Source organism: Triticum urartu, chromosome 3 (genome assembly GCF_003073215.2).
Source record: "Triticum urartu cultivar G1812 chromosome 3, Tu2.1, whole genome shotgun sequence".
NCBI lineage: Eukaryota > Viridiplantae > Streptophyta > Magnoliopsida > Poales > Poaceae > Triticum > Triticum urartu.
The window spans coordinates 343,626,081-343,641,716 of record NC_053024.1 but is presented as its reverse complement, the minus strand read 5'-3'; the positions used below and the strand labels follow the sequence as shown (position 1 = coordinate 343,641,716).

The following is a 15,636-nucleotide window of genomic DNA, read 5'->3' as shown; positions in this document are numbered from 1 at the left end:
TACCATGTCATAAAAGCGATGATGATGTTAATGTTGCTGATTTGTTTTTTCGTGAATTATTCGCTTGCATGGTGTGCCAAATACTATATTTTCAGATCGTGATACTAAATTTCTTAGCCACTTTTGGAAATGTTTATGGGCTAAGTTGGGGACTAAACTGCTTTTTAGTACTACTTGTCACCCCCAAACTGATGGACAAACTGAAGTAGTCGATAGAATATTGTCTACGATGCTTAGGGCTATTTTGAAGAATAACAAGAAAATGTGGGAAGAATGCTTGCCTCATATTGAATTTGATTATAATCGTTCATTACATTCTCCTACTAAGATGTGCCCTTTTGAAATTGTGTACGGTTTCCTACCTCGTGCACCTATTGATTTGTTGCCTATTCCATCTTCGGAGAAGGTTAATTTTGATGCTAAAGAACGTGCTGAATTGATTTTAAAAATGCATGAGTTAACTAAGGAAAATATTGAGCGTATGAATGCTAAATATAAACTTGCTGGAGATAAGGGTAGAAAACATGTTGTGTTTGCACCTGGAGATCTTGTTTGGTTACATTTGCGTAAGGATAGATTTCCTAATTTGCGCAAATCAAAACTAATGCCACGTGTTGATGGTCCTTTTAAGGTGTTAGAAAAAATAAATGATAATGCATATAAACTTGAGCTGCTTGCAGATTTTGGGGTTAGTCCCACTTTTAACATTGCAGATTTGAAGCCTTATTTGGGTGAGGACGATGAACTTTCGTCGAGGATGAATTCATTTCAAGAAAGGGAGGATGATGAGGACATCAATACCATTGTTACACCCACAGCCCCTGCTGCTAAACATACTGGACCAACTAGAGCTCGCGCACGCCAATTGAATTATCAGATACTTTAATTTCTTGGTAACGATTCTAATGTTCATGAGAATATGATGCTGCCTAAATTGGATACGTTTGTTTTGCTTACAAATGAAGGGCCTAGCTTAGACGAGAAAGATGAACCTTGGATCAAGTTCAAGCATGGAGATGATGGCATGCGCAAGGGGGTCAATAACGGAGTTACAAGTGATGATTTCAAGACTTTGAAGCCACCATCAGGAATGCATGAAGCCTTGCACGAAATATACAAGATGCCACTTCATAAATTTCGTCCAGAGGCTATTTTAGGTGCTGCGTCACCTTATTATTGGGCCAGGCCCATGTATTTTCGAAATACTTAAGTATAGGCTGTTTTTAGAGTCCGTATGTGTGGGGAAACAAGACTTAGGGTTGGTTTCGGACCCCTCCTCCAAGGGCCACGAAATCCCCCCCTCTTCCTCCATATATACAGCCCTTAGGGCGTCATTTAGACTTTGGGTTTTGTTTAGATTAAAAGTCCACCATAGTTGCAACTTCGCGTACTTCGTTTGTGTCCAGCGACCAGACCAAGACACACAGAACCCCACCTTGATCAATAAAGCTTTCATCTTATATTCGCAATATCTAGATTGCAATCTCAGTTTCTTGCTTGTTCTTTGTTTGCTCACAGGAAACAGGCCCTCGTGGTCAGGTTGATCGTGCTCCGGCGTGGTCAATAACCCCTCGGAGTTGGTTTAGCGATTGCTAAGGCGCGACGTCCTCGCATGTTCGTAGTCGGATCGTCAAAGTCGACTTCCTCTAAAACGATAGCCACCATCTCATCGAAAGACGGGACACCTTTGCCTCTATCAATAAGAAGGGCTGAGCAAAGTGGTAACATAGCCATACAACGGTTTGCTGGGATGGTGAAAAGGTTAGAGGCTTATCATGGCAGGTTGGGAGGCTTGATAAATAAGTGGTAGGTAGCGCGACATAGCGATAGCATCGAGACAACTAGCATAGCAAAGATAGTAGTGAGATCCAAGGGAATGATCATCTTGCCTGAAATCCCGCTAGGAACAAGACCAAGTCTATGAAGTAGACGAACCAACGTAGTCGAACGGATCCTCACAATCGCAACGAACTAGGGCTATCGGGAAGAAGCACAACCGGAAAGAAGCAAACGACATGGTAAACACACTAGCATAGTCATGGCATGATGCACAACCAAGTATGATGCATGTCTGGTTTAATGAGGCATGGCATGGCAAAGTGCAACAAACAAAACTACAAATTAAGTGGAGCTCAATATGCAACGAGTTGCATATTGACGAAACACCACATTCAATCATTTATTTCGCTCTCGTTTAAGTACAGAACAAGTTTAAATGTTGGTTAACATGGCAAGAGGTGAAGCATAAGTAAACTAACTATTTAGGCAAGTTTAAATGAGGCTGAACACAAGAAACAACAATTCTGGAAAATCCTCATATGCATATTACGAATTTGGTACTATTCTGCCCTAAATCATATTATTTTTATTGTTGTTAAACATGCAAAGTAAGTGCACCATGTTAATCTATGCATTTTTCTACCCCTTTTACATATAAAATTTATTTAATTCGGAGATACAGTTATTTAGTTATGAAAAAATCATTTTAGCATGTCATTATGTAAATTAATGCAAACAGCAATTTAAACATTTTAAACATGGATGAAATTTGTAAATTGTGAAACTAGACAAAATCCTAAGCATTTTACATATATAAATTATTTTGATCTGATGCATGGTTTGTGAGTTATGATATGCATGAAATGCAAGGGTTTTTCTATAAAACCGGTTTCTCCGGATTATTAGGCAAATTCATAGACAGGGAAAAAAACACATTCGGGCTGAAACTGACTGGTCCCAACAAGACCAGGGGCGCTGGAGGCTCACCATGGCCCTTGGCCCGTTCGATGGATAGGAGGCAGGCCGGCAGGGGGCGGCGCTGGGCCTGGCATGGCCAGCTGGCCCACGCGCGGAGTGACCGCGGTCAACGCACACAGGGCGCTCCACCTCGGTCGTTGACGAGGCTGAGTGCAGGGACAAGGTTGCCAATGAAGGGATGGCCAGGATCCGACGGATCCTGATGCAGGCGAGGCTGGGGAACGGCGAGGCCGTCTGGAGGCAGTTCTTGGACGGTGGTGAGGCAACCAGCGACAGGGAGAGCTCGGCCGCGGGGATCCATGGCGGGGTCTCTGCAGAATAACAAAGGGAGAAAGACGAACTGAGCGAGAAAAGTAGAGAGAAGACGGTAAAATGAAGTGGAGGAGGAGACCGAAGGAAGGGGAAGGCACGCTGTGGAACGGCGGAACTCACAGGAACCGGGACGAGGACGCGATCTCCGGCGACGCATGGCGATTCCCGGCAGCGGCGAGCTCCGGTTCAAGAAGGCGTTCATGGTAACGGGGAGCTCCTGGGTACCTAGAAGAGAGAGATGTGAGAGGGAGAGAGAAAAGAGAAAGGAGAGAGGGAGGAAGAACACGAGGACGAGGGGAAGGAGAAACGAAAGATATTTTAGGGATGTTTGGGGATTATCCGAATCCAACAGTGATGATTGAGCGGGTCGGGTTCGAGTAAGTTTTTCGAACGCGCACGTGAGAGGGTCTGAGAGAGGTCAACAAAGACAAGGGGCATGACATAAGGTTAACGGAGACAAGGAAGAAGCAGCAACTGCGAACGGCTACGAGTTTTATGAAAATATGCGGATGCAATGCACATAATGCCATGATGAAAATGCAGCAAGCAAAATAAATCACACGGCGATAACGAAAACCATGAAAGGCGTCTGGAGTGTCGGTCTTAAGTCGTTACAAATATTTTTATCAATAAATTATTAGAATTATCAGCAAAATTTCAATTGTACTACAGTTTAGACAATTTATAAATACAGTCACTGTACATAAGAAATTAGTTGAGCCCGGTTAGCTTGAGGTAGAGAATGTTGGGACGATCACACTGTAATGACACGACATTAGTTGTTGCATCTACAAATAATTGCCATTGACATGCACACTTTATAGTTCAGACTCCGGCACGCACCAACAATTCAGTGTTTAGACTCGACATTACCGCACATGCATCCCGCATGCACAAACAATTCAGGTTCGGAGTTCAAATGTTGGTGTGAGTAGATCGATTTGGCTCCATCCTGCAGAACGCGGGGTGCCTAAGGTAGAAGAACCCCATGCTGGGAAGCACCAACGGCACAACATACATCACCAACGCAATAAACACGCACACCACGGCGAACACCCCCTTTCACGGTCTTGCCTCTCTTCCAAGCCAGCCGCCTCCGCTCGCCTGCTGCTAGTCCGCGTCGCGCTAGCGCACGCCATCATAGAGGAAGGAACGGCATGGAGGCCAGGGAGAGCCAGCGCCGGAGAGGAAGATGTGTGTGGGTAGCCGACGGCGTCGTAGATCGAGAGGGGGGAAGAGACGGGGGTGGCGGCACTGAGATGGGAGAGAATTTCTTATTTGGCCTTTTCTTAAATTTTGATTCCCTATTTGACCCAAAATAAATTTTTCTTCCCTATTTGACACCTAAAATAATTTTCATTCCTTATATGACATTTTTGTCCACTTTAGGCACTGATCGGGTTAAGTGTGATGTGAAAAGACCATTTTACCCTAGTGCATTGTGTAAAATCTTGGATGTAGTTAAAAAGCAATCGGTTTACCCGTGTTTTAGGGATGTTCAACAGATACTGCACATGCATATGTATGCTCCAATATTTTGTTTCTTATGTAAACTGATATGTGCGTGTAAAAGCCATACAATAGACCCGTAGAACTTGTACTAGCTGTAGCCTGTAATACAGCCGAGTACTTTCCGGCGAGATGCAGTACGAGCTAGCCACGGCTGATTACTTTCCGGCCGTCGGGAGACTCGCGTGCTAGTACGAACAGCTGGATCGATTTGCACCAGATGCACTTGGACCCTTGCACGTACTAAGTACAAATCGCACACTCGGCTGTGGCCTTGTTTTTCTATTTGGATTTGGATGTTCTACAAGCCAGGCCGAAAGGGAAGTAGGAAATTGGTACCAGACCGACTGTGAGCTTGTTGGCTTTGACTGGGGCTGCACGCGCAGGATTTGACTGGGGCTGCACGCACATCCTGCTGCTTTTTAAGATCGAGCCAGCCAGCCAGCGAATTAAACGGAATGTTTGTTTCGTGATTTTCCCCCGATCGGGGCCCCTTTGCACAGCTCGCACCCCCTCCTCGATGGGCCTGGCCACAGAAGCGTGTCGCTCTCATTAATCTCTTCATTGTCTTTTTGTCACGGTATACAAGTTATCATATCTATATACTAGCAGTATATAACTAGCCTAATAGGATTTAGTAGTAGTATGTGACTGTGTTTGGAACGTGTAACCTACTTCAGGACGAACGCACATACCAGATTACCTAAGACAAAATATTGGAGTATACATATACATGTGCAGCATCCTTTGAACATACCTAAAACATGGGTGAATTGATTGCTCTTTTACTTCATCCTTGACAGTTAAAAATGCATTAGGGGCAAAATGGTCTTTTCACCACACATTTACATTATTAGTGTCTAAAATAAACGAAAGTGTCATATAAGGTACAAAAATTAATTTAGGTGTCAAATAAGAAAGAAAGTTTATTTTGGGCCAAATAGGGAAGCAAATTTTAAAAAAGGGCCAAATAAGGAATTCTCTTCTGAGATGGTGGATGAGCGAGAGTCAGGAAGAGGGTGGGGGCGATAGCGAGGCCGGTCCCGTCTTCCGATCAATTTGGAGGCATGACCAGGTTGAGCATATCAAGCAAATACGTCGTTCCAGGAACGAGTGGGTTCCAATTCCTCGTATGGACAGAATAAACCCGTTAGCATTCCATCTAATGACTAACAAACACACCCTTACCAAACCATTATCATCCCCTTCTTAAGTACTCCCTGTATCATATTTTCTCTATCAACATTTGTGCAACTGTACGATCCATCAAGAAGTGAAGGGCACTATTTATCCATCTATGCAGCTTTTCTTTCTTGCTATTACGAAAATCATTTAACCCAACCAAAAACAACACAACACCAGTCACACGACACGAACGGCACAACAACATGCAACACACCCGTTCATCCACCTTCACCGCAAAGCTTCGGACTCTGTCACATGCAAGGCTTTGAGAACCTCTCATACGTAATAGCCCTCCCTCAACTAGCCTACCTATATTAACCCCACGATCCAAGATCACAGACCAAGAAATTGATAGTTCTTTTCCAGGAAGCAAAGTTCCTACTTCAGTTAGGCTTCATAGAGTATAAGATTGTGCACTGCCCTAAAGTTTGTGTTGGCGGCTTTTAGTTCATCGTTAGATCCTAGTGGCCAACGTGTATGGGATGCAGATCTCCTGCTTGATGTAAACTGTGTTGGGACCGCCGATTTGGTTGGTACCTCGTAATTGAAATGCAAGGTGTTTCAGATTAAAAAAGAAAAACCATAATCCATCGCTAATAACAACAAAACCCAGCCAACAGCCATTCCTCATCAACAGCCTATAGAAACACCACAATCCATAGACCCAACCAGAAGAAGAACAAAACCCGAGGGAAGCCAATCGAGTTGCTCACCATCTGACGAAGTACTCTTATGATATTCAGTCTGCTTTTGAATGGGATGGAGATCCACCCAATTTCATTCTTCCTTATGTAATAGATAAATGATGCAACTCTTCTGGCTGAGAAATAAAATACCAAGGCTTTATCTTAAAAAAAATCACAAACCAACCTGTGGTTGGATAGTTAGAGGGACTGTGATATCCTCAGCCCGCCAAAATTCAAATCCTAGTGCTCACATTTATTTATGGATTTATTTCAGAATTTCCAACGTATATACTATGTTTAAAAAAAGCCAATAATGCATTGTCCAGAATGCTAACAAGCCACGAGTCATGTCATCAAGTATCCCTCCCTAACTGTATTTTTAGACCATCTAGCCTACCATGTACTCCTTCCATCCGAAAATACTTATTGTAGAATTGGATACAAATGGTTGTATCTAGAACTAAAATACATCTAGATACATCCATTTTTTGGATAAGTATTTTCAAACGAAGGGAGTACCTCCCTAAATAAGTGACGCCGCGCCTCCGCACGCTAATTGGTCACAAAAGGGCAAAGCGGGACAAAACGCTCCCTCTACGCCAAGCACTTGAAAATAAACCTTGCATGCAGCTTCTGTGTGTGTGACCATCTGCCGTCTAAAGATCTGTGTGCTGATTATCCTGTTATATGTGTGTGAACGCCTTGTTGCACTATTTTCAGATCGATTGACAAATGTTCCTGTGAAACTGTTCTATAAATTGTGTTCCCATTTTCCTTCGGAGACCACTAACGTTAGATTCGATCAAATCGACGGCATTTGAGCGGCCAGACACTAGCGTCTCTTCAGACTATAGATAGGAAGGGTTTCCCTTTTCCTTCTCGCTGAGATGAAATATTAGGCCATGCGTCTAGCTTTCAGTGTATGAGCGCAGAGATTGCAAATGTTAACTAATTCGTCGTGAACCAGCATACATGTCTCCCTCCGTAAAGAAATATAAGAGCATTTAAATCACTAAAGTAGTGATCTAAACACTCTTATACGTATTTCTTTACAGAGGGAGTATTTTGCTTTTGTAAGTGATGAAATATGTAAAATTTATGTCATTGATACCTACTGAATTATTCCTTGTGAAATTGCAAAATTGAGTTGTCACGATCTTTCGTTCAATTGTAATTTCATTTGGCATGGTCTTCGCTAAAACTAAATCAGACAAGTTACACAAGTTCAATAAAATGACATACTCAGCAGGGTCGGCAAATGAATGCCCGCGCGCCTCAGCCCCTAGTACTACGGCAATAAAACAAGGTGTCCCCAAAGCATATGTAGTTTTAATAAAACATTCTTGGATCATACTCCCTTCGTATAAGTCTTTTTAGATATTTTAAATGGACTACAACATACAGATGTATGTAGACATATTTTAGAGTATAGTTCACTCATTTTGCTTCGTATGTAGTCACTTACTGGAATTTCTAAAAAGACATATTTAGAAACGAAGGGAGTATGTTTGAATAGATAAAAAAGGGGGTTGTTTTTCACAATCTATATATCTAAATTTATATTTCTAAGTAATAATTATCAAGAATCATTTTTAACACATCATACAAATAAATTATATTACCCTGATAAGCAAACAAGAAAGTTTCAGCAAATGAAATGATCATTTCAAAACACAAATAACTTTTCAAATACAGTTTTTTAAAATGTTATAATTACAAATAAAAATCTAGCCACGTAAATGAGCAGGTAACCCATTCATTCTCACACGGCATACTCCCTCTATTCCAATGAATAAGGCGTGCACGCCCCAAAATTCAACTTTGACCATAAATTAGACCAACCAAATGTGGATTATATGTGATAAAATTATACCGTTGAATTCGTATTGAAAAGAAGTTTTCAATGGTATACTTTTTAAGTCACAAAATATATACTATTGATCTAATTTATAGTCAAAGTTGGATTGTAAAAAGCGTGTGCGCCTTATTCATTGGAATAGAGGGAGTATTACTGATTATGAGAAACAACTGTACAGAGCCTGATATACCATAACTGATTCTGGGGAAGAGGTGCGTCCGGAAAGCAAACCAAGACAGAATGATGTACAGATTTTTACCGGTCTCATTAACATTTTCATCTCAAAGCATCCAACATCCTCACATCATGCTTCTTGCGCCTGCATCGGTGATGACTCTTCTGCTCCCCAAAACTACTATCACCAACAATGACCATCTTATCCATATCTGCGATGCAATCTGCAATGAAAATAAAAAGGAGAACATATTAAGTACCACAGCTTGCAGAATAATAGAGATCAATACATAGAACGAGGGATGAGTGCAATGTTCCATTCCCAACAAAGATAGCTTCAAGGGACACCAATACAAATACAATGAATCCAGGATCAAACATCACAACAACAACAACGCCACTATTAGCACTAAAAGATAATTTCCATTCAGTTTATCTAAGACAGAAAAATAGCAAGACTAATCATATATCCAAGAGATCGTAAAATTTAAGTCTGTAACATATAGCATTCTGAAACAGGAAATCCTAGAAGTTAGTCTTCGTTAGAAAGCGGAAATTTTCCAGAATTGCTAACATGGCCAACAAATCACAATACCACTATTAGCACTATAAGATAATTTCCATTCAGTTTATCTAAAGCAGAAAACAGCAAGACTAATCACACATCCAAGAGACCGCAAAATTTTAAGTCTGTAACATATAGCATTCTGAAACGGGAAATCCTAGAAGCGAGTCTCGCTAGAAAACTGAAATTTTCCAGAACTACCAACATGGCCAACAAAATTCCACGTGCATGTGAGCATATCAATGCCAATATAACCTGCATATGAGCATATCAATGCCAGATGTTTATGTTCAATCAATGAAATTAAAGCCATTTTGAAGTGCATATCATGGTAGCAAGTTTGAGAATATTTTAGGGCACGCCCAAAACACTATTCTCGCAGCAAAAGGTCCAATTTGCACAGGAATATGAGAAAACTCCTGGTTCTAGCTTGGCCTTTATTTAATTAGTTAAACAATATGAAATGAAACTACGTCATTTTTCCAAAATGATTTTACATGGTCCAACAGACTCCATATGCAAGTGGGTTACCAGACCAATATGACCAAGGTCCCATTTATTATCCACCAAGAGAATAGTAATAGTCGAATATAAGTTATTAACTTATCCTTTTGCATATATGAAATCCATTGGTTGTTGGCAACGTAATGACACTAGACCAAAACTAACACAATATACAATCTGCTACCAACCAACATGTAATAAATAGCAAAATAACCAGGATTTGCAGTAATTTATTTCTGCTAGAATTTGGAACCCTGATGACTACGACGTCGACAACAACAAAGCACAAGTAAATATAGGTAAGGAAAGTAAATTAAGGCTCTGGTAAATAGGCTGCTGATTTCCATGCAGTCCTATCAAGAGCCAAATCCTTGGGTACATTCCCATCCTTCAAATCTCTTTTTACCGCTTACTCCCATGTCGACTTTGGTCACCCATACCCCTCCTAGTATTTTCGCTACGTTGGTGCTTCTGCACGCTTCTGTTGGATATGTCCAAACCAGCTTAGTCGGTGTTGGACAAGCTTCTCTTCAATCGATGCCACCCCTACCTTATCACGTATCCCCTCATTCCTAATTCGGTCCTTTACTGTATGGCCACATATCCACCTTACCATGCACATCTCAGTGACACACATTTGTTGGATGTGTTATCTCTTAGTGGGCGAATGCTTTGCTCCATATAGCATCACAGGTCTGATCGCCGTCTATAGAACTTGCCATTGAGCTTTTGTGGGACCTCCTTGTCACAGAGGATGCCAGATGCTTGCCGCCACTTAATTTAGCCTGCTCTGATTTTTTGGCTAACATCCTCCTCGATACCACCATTGCTTCGCAGCATTGATCCCAAGTATCAGAAGGTGTCCCTCTTAGGCACTATATGTCCCTCTATACTAACCTCTCCTTCCTCGCACCTAACACTCCTAAAGTCACACCTCATAAACCAGTCTTAGTCCTAAGCCTAAACCCATTAGACTTTGAAGTCTGTCTCGTCAACTAGGAGCAAATCATCAGTAAAGAGCATACACCAAGGGATATCTCCTTGTATATCCTTTGTGACCTCGTCCATCACTAAGGAAAATATATGGTCTCAAGGCTGATCACTGATATAGTCCTATCATAATTAGGTAGGTATCAGTCTGACTGTCACCAGCCCAAACATGTGTCATAATATTATCATACATATCCTTGATTAGGGTAATGTACTTTGTTGGGACTTTCTGTCTCTCTAACTCCCACCACATGATTTCTCTATAGTCGATTCTTGGACGTACAATTGGTTTATCATGATGTTTGTCTTTCAACTCAAGTGATGCTCAATCACTCTCTTCCAAAGCTTCATAGTATGACTCGTAAACTTAATTCCTCGGTAATTAGTACAACTTTGAGTATCTCCTTTATTCTTGAACATAGGTACAAGTATACTCTTCCCGCCACTTTTCAGGTATCTTGTTTGACCAAAAAATATGGTTGAATAGCTTAGTTACCCATATTACTACCACTTTCCCAAGGCACCTCCACACCTCAATAGGAATACCATCTGGGCCCAGGGCCTTTCCTTCTTTCATCCTTTTAAGGGGGGCCTCGTTAACCTCGAGCACTTGAATCCTTCTCAGAAACTATCTATTGGTGTCATCTACCTCAGGCATAGTGTTCTCAGCCCCCCCACCCCCACCACCACTGAACACCTCATAAATCAGTCTTATACCTAGACCCTTGCTTCACTCACAACTCGCTTTGCTTTCTTCTTGGCTTCTTTGTATTTCTCCATGTTGGTGGTGCTTGTATAAGGAAACCCTAACGATGACCTGTCTTTCGAATTATATAAGTGGTAGCTGTTTTATTGCTTTTCTTGCCACTGTTAGTGAGCCGCATCTCTATGCACGGAGGTGACCAAACTAGCGTACCGACGATTTCCCCTTCGACCTTCCCTTCCCAATCCTTTTTTAACTTCTCTTCACCAACGCTCTCACATGAAAAAAAAAGGTGGTGTTTCTATTAATAAATCATAAAGTGCGACCATGATTCCAAAACTGGACAATATTGTCAAATGTACATTCAATGGCCTCGGCAGACAAGAGGCAGCAATTGCAAGGGAAGAATTGTGTCAAGCTGCAACATGGTTCCATTCCACCAACAAAAAAATTTGCTAATAAGCACCAGCTCAGCAAGCTAGATGTTAGTTGTGAACAAAAGATTTATAAATAAACTTACCAAAGCAAAAGTATTATGGGACAATAAAGCAACAACTAACATCGTTACAAATGTGCATCAGATGACATGAATATGTAAACAAGAAAATTTTCTATTTCTATTAGCGTCATACAATCATCAAAAGGGCAACTCGTAATTGCCCACCCACTTAATCTATTTTAATTATTTTCAGCAGAAATTTGCTTAGTGCAGTTCCCATACAGGTTCGTTCAACTTAGATCAAATAGATTCCACAAAACTTAAGGTAGGAACAGCAACCCCTTGGATTTTTCTGTGCCATAAAGGAATGAACAGTGTTATTCCTTAGGGATTCAAAGTTGTGCGCTGGCAAATGTTAGGTATCTCTATAAATAGCACTGAATAATGTAGCGCACAGTTACGTGGGCTCATTAAGGAAGAAACTATGCTGTTTCACTGGAAAGAAATGGAATACATTATCTAATATCATTTACTCACAAACTTGAGAGAAAGCTGATCTTAAACTGTACTGTTAAAATATAAATCACCATCATAATTAACTGATTTACATGAATACCTCTTAAAAATCATTTCGAACCTAAAGAAAAAAAGAAAAGGTTGTTCACTATATTTAAAGGACAGAACTAATAATCCCAGCTTAATTTCACATGTGTTATGGAAGGAATACCTCTAGAAATTTCTGCTATAGATAAACTCAACTCAAGAATGGAAATTATATATTATGAATTTTTAGTCCATATGAAAATTGCTTACCTTACAAGACACTTGTTATAAGAACCATGTATCACAAAATGACTCAACTCGAGTGTAAACTTCTAATGGTTAAGTATTGCAGCCATCAACTGTAGCATAGGTGCATCTAGTTATTAGAGATAAGACTTAGAGATAACCCATTGTATATCATGTTTTTATTGCCATATCAAGATTATGGAGATTATGTGGCAGGCTGATAGGACTGTCTTATCAACCACTGTACATGCCCTTATAATGTACACAATAGCTCATATCCAATAATATAGTTCTAGGCATTGTTTATAAGGTGTCCCGCCTTGGACGCTTAGGCAACAAGGCGCCCTGGCAGCGCCCCGCAATTATGCCCGCTTTAGGCGCTTATGTGTCTGCCTTAGGCGCTTAGGCATCAAGGCGGTTGGTGCTGACCTTAGGTCACCTTACCGCCTTATAAACCATGGTTCTAGGATACCACTGTACTAACACGTTATGTAAAAACAAGGTAAAACAAAAATCCTACGACACAAACAAGTACTGCCTCTGTTCCTAAATATAAACTTTTTTGCAGTTCATTAATCAACAAACTCATTAAAACGTGTATATATAGCTAACAAAATGCATGTTCACTAAATTCTTTTTGACTGCATTAATTCGCTGCAGCATTTAATCCAGCAAGTAACTAGAACCAAACAAAATACCACCATCTTCCACAAACCATAAGTAAAATCTACGCCTGATGTGTAAGAACATTGTTCGGCAGTGGAGACTCAAAGAGCTCAATGACCTCTAATCATTTGATCCCAAACAAGAAATGTCCCACCACACCCAAATCTCAATCCATAAAGTTCACAAAGTCTATTCTGCGAAAATTCAGTTTCATACTGCAAATGGTATTATGGTAACGATGCCAACAACTCAGGGCAATGAGTAAAAAGAATGGGCACGACAAATATTATTCAAAAACTAAACTCAAGCACGTTCATCACCTCCGATCTCACCGCCCCAGAAGAACACCTGCTGCCTCCCGTCCTCCTCCTCTTCGTCTATCTCATCCCCGTAACCAAGCTCAACATCTCCACGGTAGCCAGGCTCGCTGCCATAGCCGGACTCAGCCGATGCCAGCTCAACCCCGGCGGCCGTCCCACCTGCCCCCGATCCAGCCAGACCAACTGGTGCCGATGCAAACTCCGGCGCCATAGGAACGTCCCTCGCCCGCAACTCCCCAACATCCGATGCCCACATCTCGCCACTGGAGTCCGTTGCGCCGCCACCACCTGGACCGCACGTTACATGGAAGTCGGAGCACGTGCCGGATCTCCGGCGGTCGCTGCTGCGACCTGAGACCGACCGCGAGATTCCTCCACGGCGCCGGCGCTTGCGGAGCCCGAGCAACCGGAAGGATCCTCCGCTGCCAACTGCAGAAGGAGGAGGGGTCGTGGTTTCCGCGCCGGCGGCGGCTGCGTCAGCGTGGTGAGCAGATGGGGGGGCAGTGGAGCGGTCGGAGAGGCAGGGCTTCTTGTGGAAGGGGTGCCAGGCAGCAACAGCGTCGGTGAGAAGGAGGTGCGCCGGTTGGTGGCGGTACGGCGGCACGCGCGGGGTCATCGCAGGGGGGCCGTCGGTGTTAGGGTTTGGGCTGCGGAGCTAACATGGTTGCACTCCTACCGAGATAGGAGCGGCGATTCCGGTGCGAAGGGAAGTCTCCACGAGGGGGGCAAATTTGACAATTTTAATCTGGAGACGAAATAAATTATACTCCCTCCGTAAAGAAATATAAGAGCGTTTAGATTACTAAAGTAATGATCTAAACACTCTTATATTTCTTTACAGAGAAAGTAGAACAAACTTTTCATAAAACTAACTCACACTGCTGATCTTTTTATGTGGCGCATGACACGCTGGCGCCACATCCTACGGTGCAGCGCCTAGTTTTGGGGCATGCACATGTGTCCATGGTGGCAGTCTCTGGGTCCGTACCCAGCAGTGCAGCACCTACGAGCTAGGCGCCACACATGTAATGTGCAGCGTCTAACCCTTAGGCACTGCATTGTCTGTTACTAGTTGGTTGGCCCCCCTCTTTCACTTCTCCCACCCCACATGATAGAGACGAAGGTGTCCCGATATTTCGATAAGATAGATATCGTTTTCTGTGGGAGTCGACTTTGACGATCCGACTACGAACGTGCAAAGACGTCGCGCCTTAGCAATCGCTAAACCAACTTCCGAAGGTTATTGACCACGCCAGAGCACGATCAACCTGACCATGAGGGTTTATTTCTTGCGAGCAAACGAAGAACAAGTAAGAAACTGAGATTGCAATCTGGATATTGTGAATAAAAGAGGAAAGCTTTATTAATGAAGGTGGGGTTCTGTGACATCTTGATCTGGTTGTTGGACACAAACAAAGTACGCGAAGTTCCAGCTATGACGAACTTTTAATCTAAACAAAATCCACATCTAAACGACGCCCTAAGGGCTGTATATATGGAAAAACATGGTGGATTTCGTGGCCCTTGGAGGTGGGGTCCAAAACCAACTCTAACACTTGTTTCCCCACACATACAGACTCTAAAAACAACATATACTTAAGTATTTCGAAAATACATGGGCTTGGCCCAATAATAAGGTGACGTGTCACCTAGAATAGCCTCTAGACGAAATTTATGAACCCGCATCTTGTATATTTCGTCCAAAGCTTTATGCACTCCTTATGATGGCTTCAAAGTCCTGAAATCATCACTTGTAACTCCGTTCTTAATCCCCTTGTGCATGCCATCATCTCCATGCTTGAACTTGCTCCAAGATTCATCTTTTTTGTCCAAGCTAGGCCCTTCATTTGTAAGCAAAACAAATGTATCCAATTTAGGCAGCATCATATTCTCATGAACATTAGAATCGTTACCAAGAAACGAAAGTACCTGATAATTCAATTGGCGTGCACGAGCTCTAGTAATTGATTCAGTATGTATAGCAGCAGGGGTTGTGGGTGTAACAATGGTATTGATGTTCTCATCATCCTTCCCTTTTTGAAATGAAGTTGTCCTCGATGAAAGTTCATCATTCTCACCCAAATAAAGTTTCAAATCTGCAATGTTAAAATTGGGAGTAACCCCAAAATCTGCAGGCAGCTCAAGTTTATATGCATTATCATTTATTTTCTCTAACACC

General features: G+C 42.1%; 1 protein-coding gene and 1 long non-coding RNA gene across 2 annotated transcripts; both read right to left on the bottom strand.

Moving 5' to 3' along the window:
- Positions 1–1,788: 1,788 nt before the first annotated feature.
- LOC125548360 lies at positions 1,789–3,388 on the bottom strand. The gene is made up of 3 exons (XR_007301031.1): positions 3,190–3,388; positions 2,767–3,068; positions 1,789–1,977 (listed from the first exon to the last, which is right to left on the bottom strand). It is a non-coding gene; the product is annotated as an uncharacterized LOC125548360 (long non-coding RNA).
- Positions 3,389–8,107: 4,719 nt separating this feature from the next.
- LOC125543958 lies at positions 8,108–14,178 on the bottom strand. The gene is made up of 2 exons (XM_048707472.1): positions 13,458–14,178; positions 8,108–8,705 (listed from the first exon to the last, which is right to left on the bottom strand). The coding sequence occupies exons 1-2, from the start codon at positions 14,071–14,073 to the stop codon at positions 8,584–8,586; spliced, it is 738 nt and encodes a 245-aa protein (XP_048563429.1). The 5' UTR covers positions 14,074–14,178; the 3' UTR covers positions 8,108–8,583.
- Positions 14,179–15,636: the final 1,458 nt, after the last annotated feature.

What these genes read in the sequence shown, in the direction of transcription:
- LOC125543958 (XM_048707472.1), bottom strand. Translation starts at nt 14,073, where the DNA reads ATGACCCCGCGCGTGCCGCCGTACCGCCACCAACCGGCGCACCTCCTT. An exon ending in CTGGGGCGGTGAGATCGGAG is followed by an intron (nt 8,706 to 13,457) that starts GTGATGAACGTG and finishes TTTTCATTGCAG; the next exon opens with ATTGCATCGCAGATATGGAT.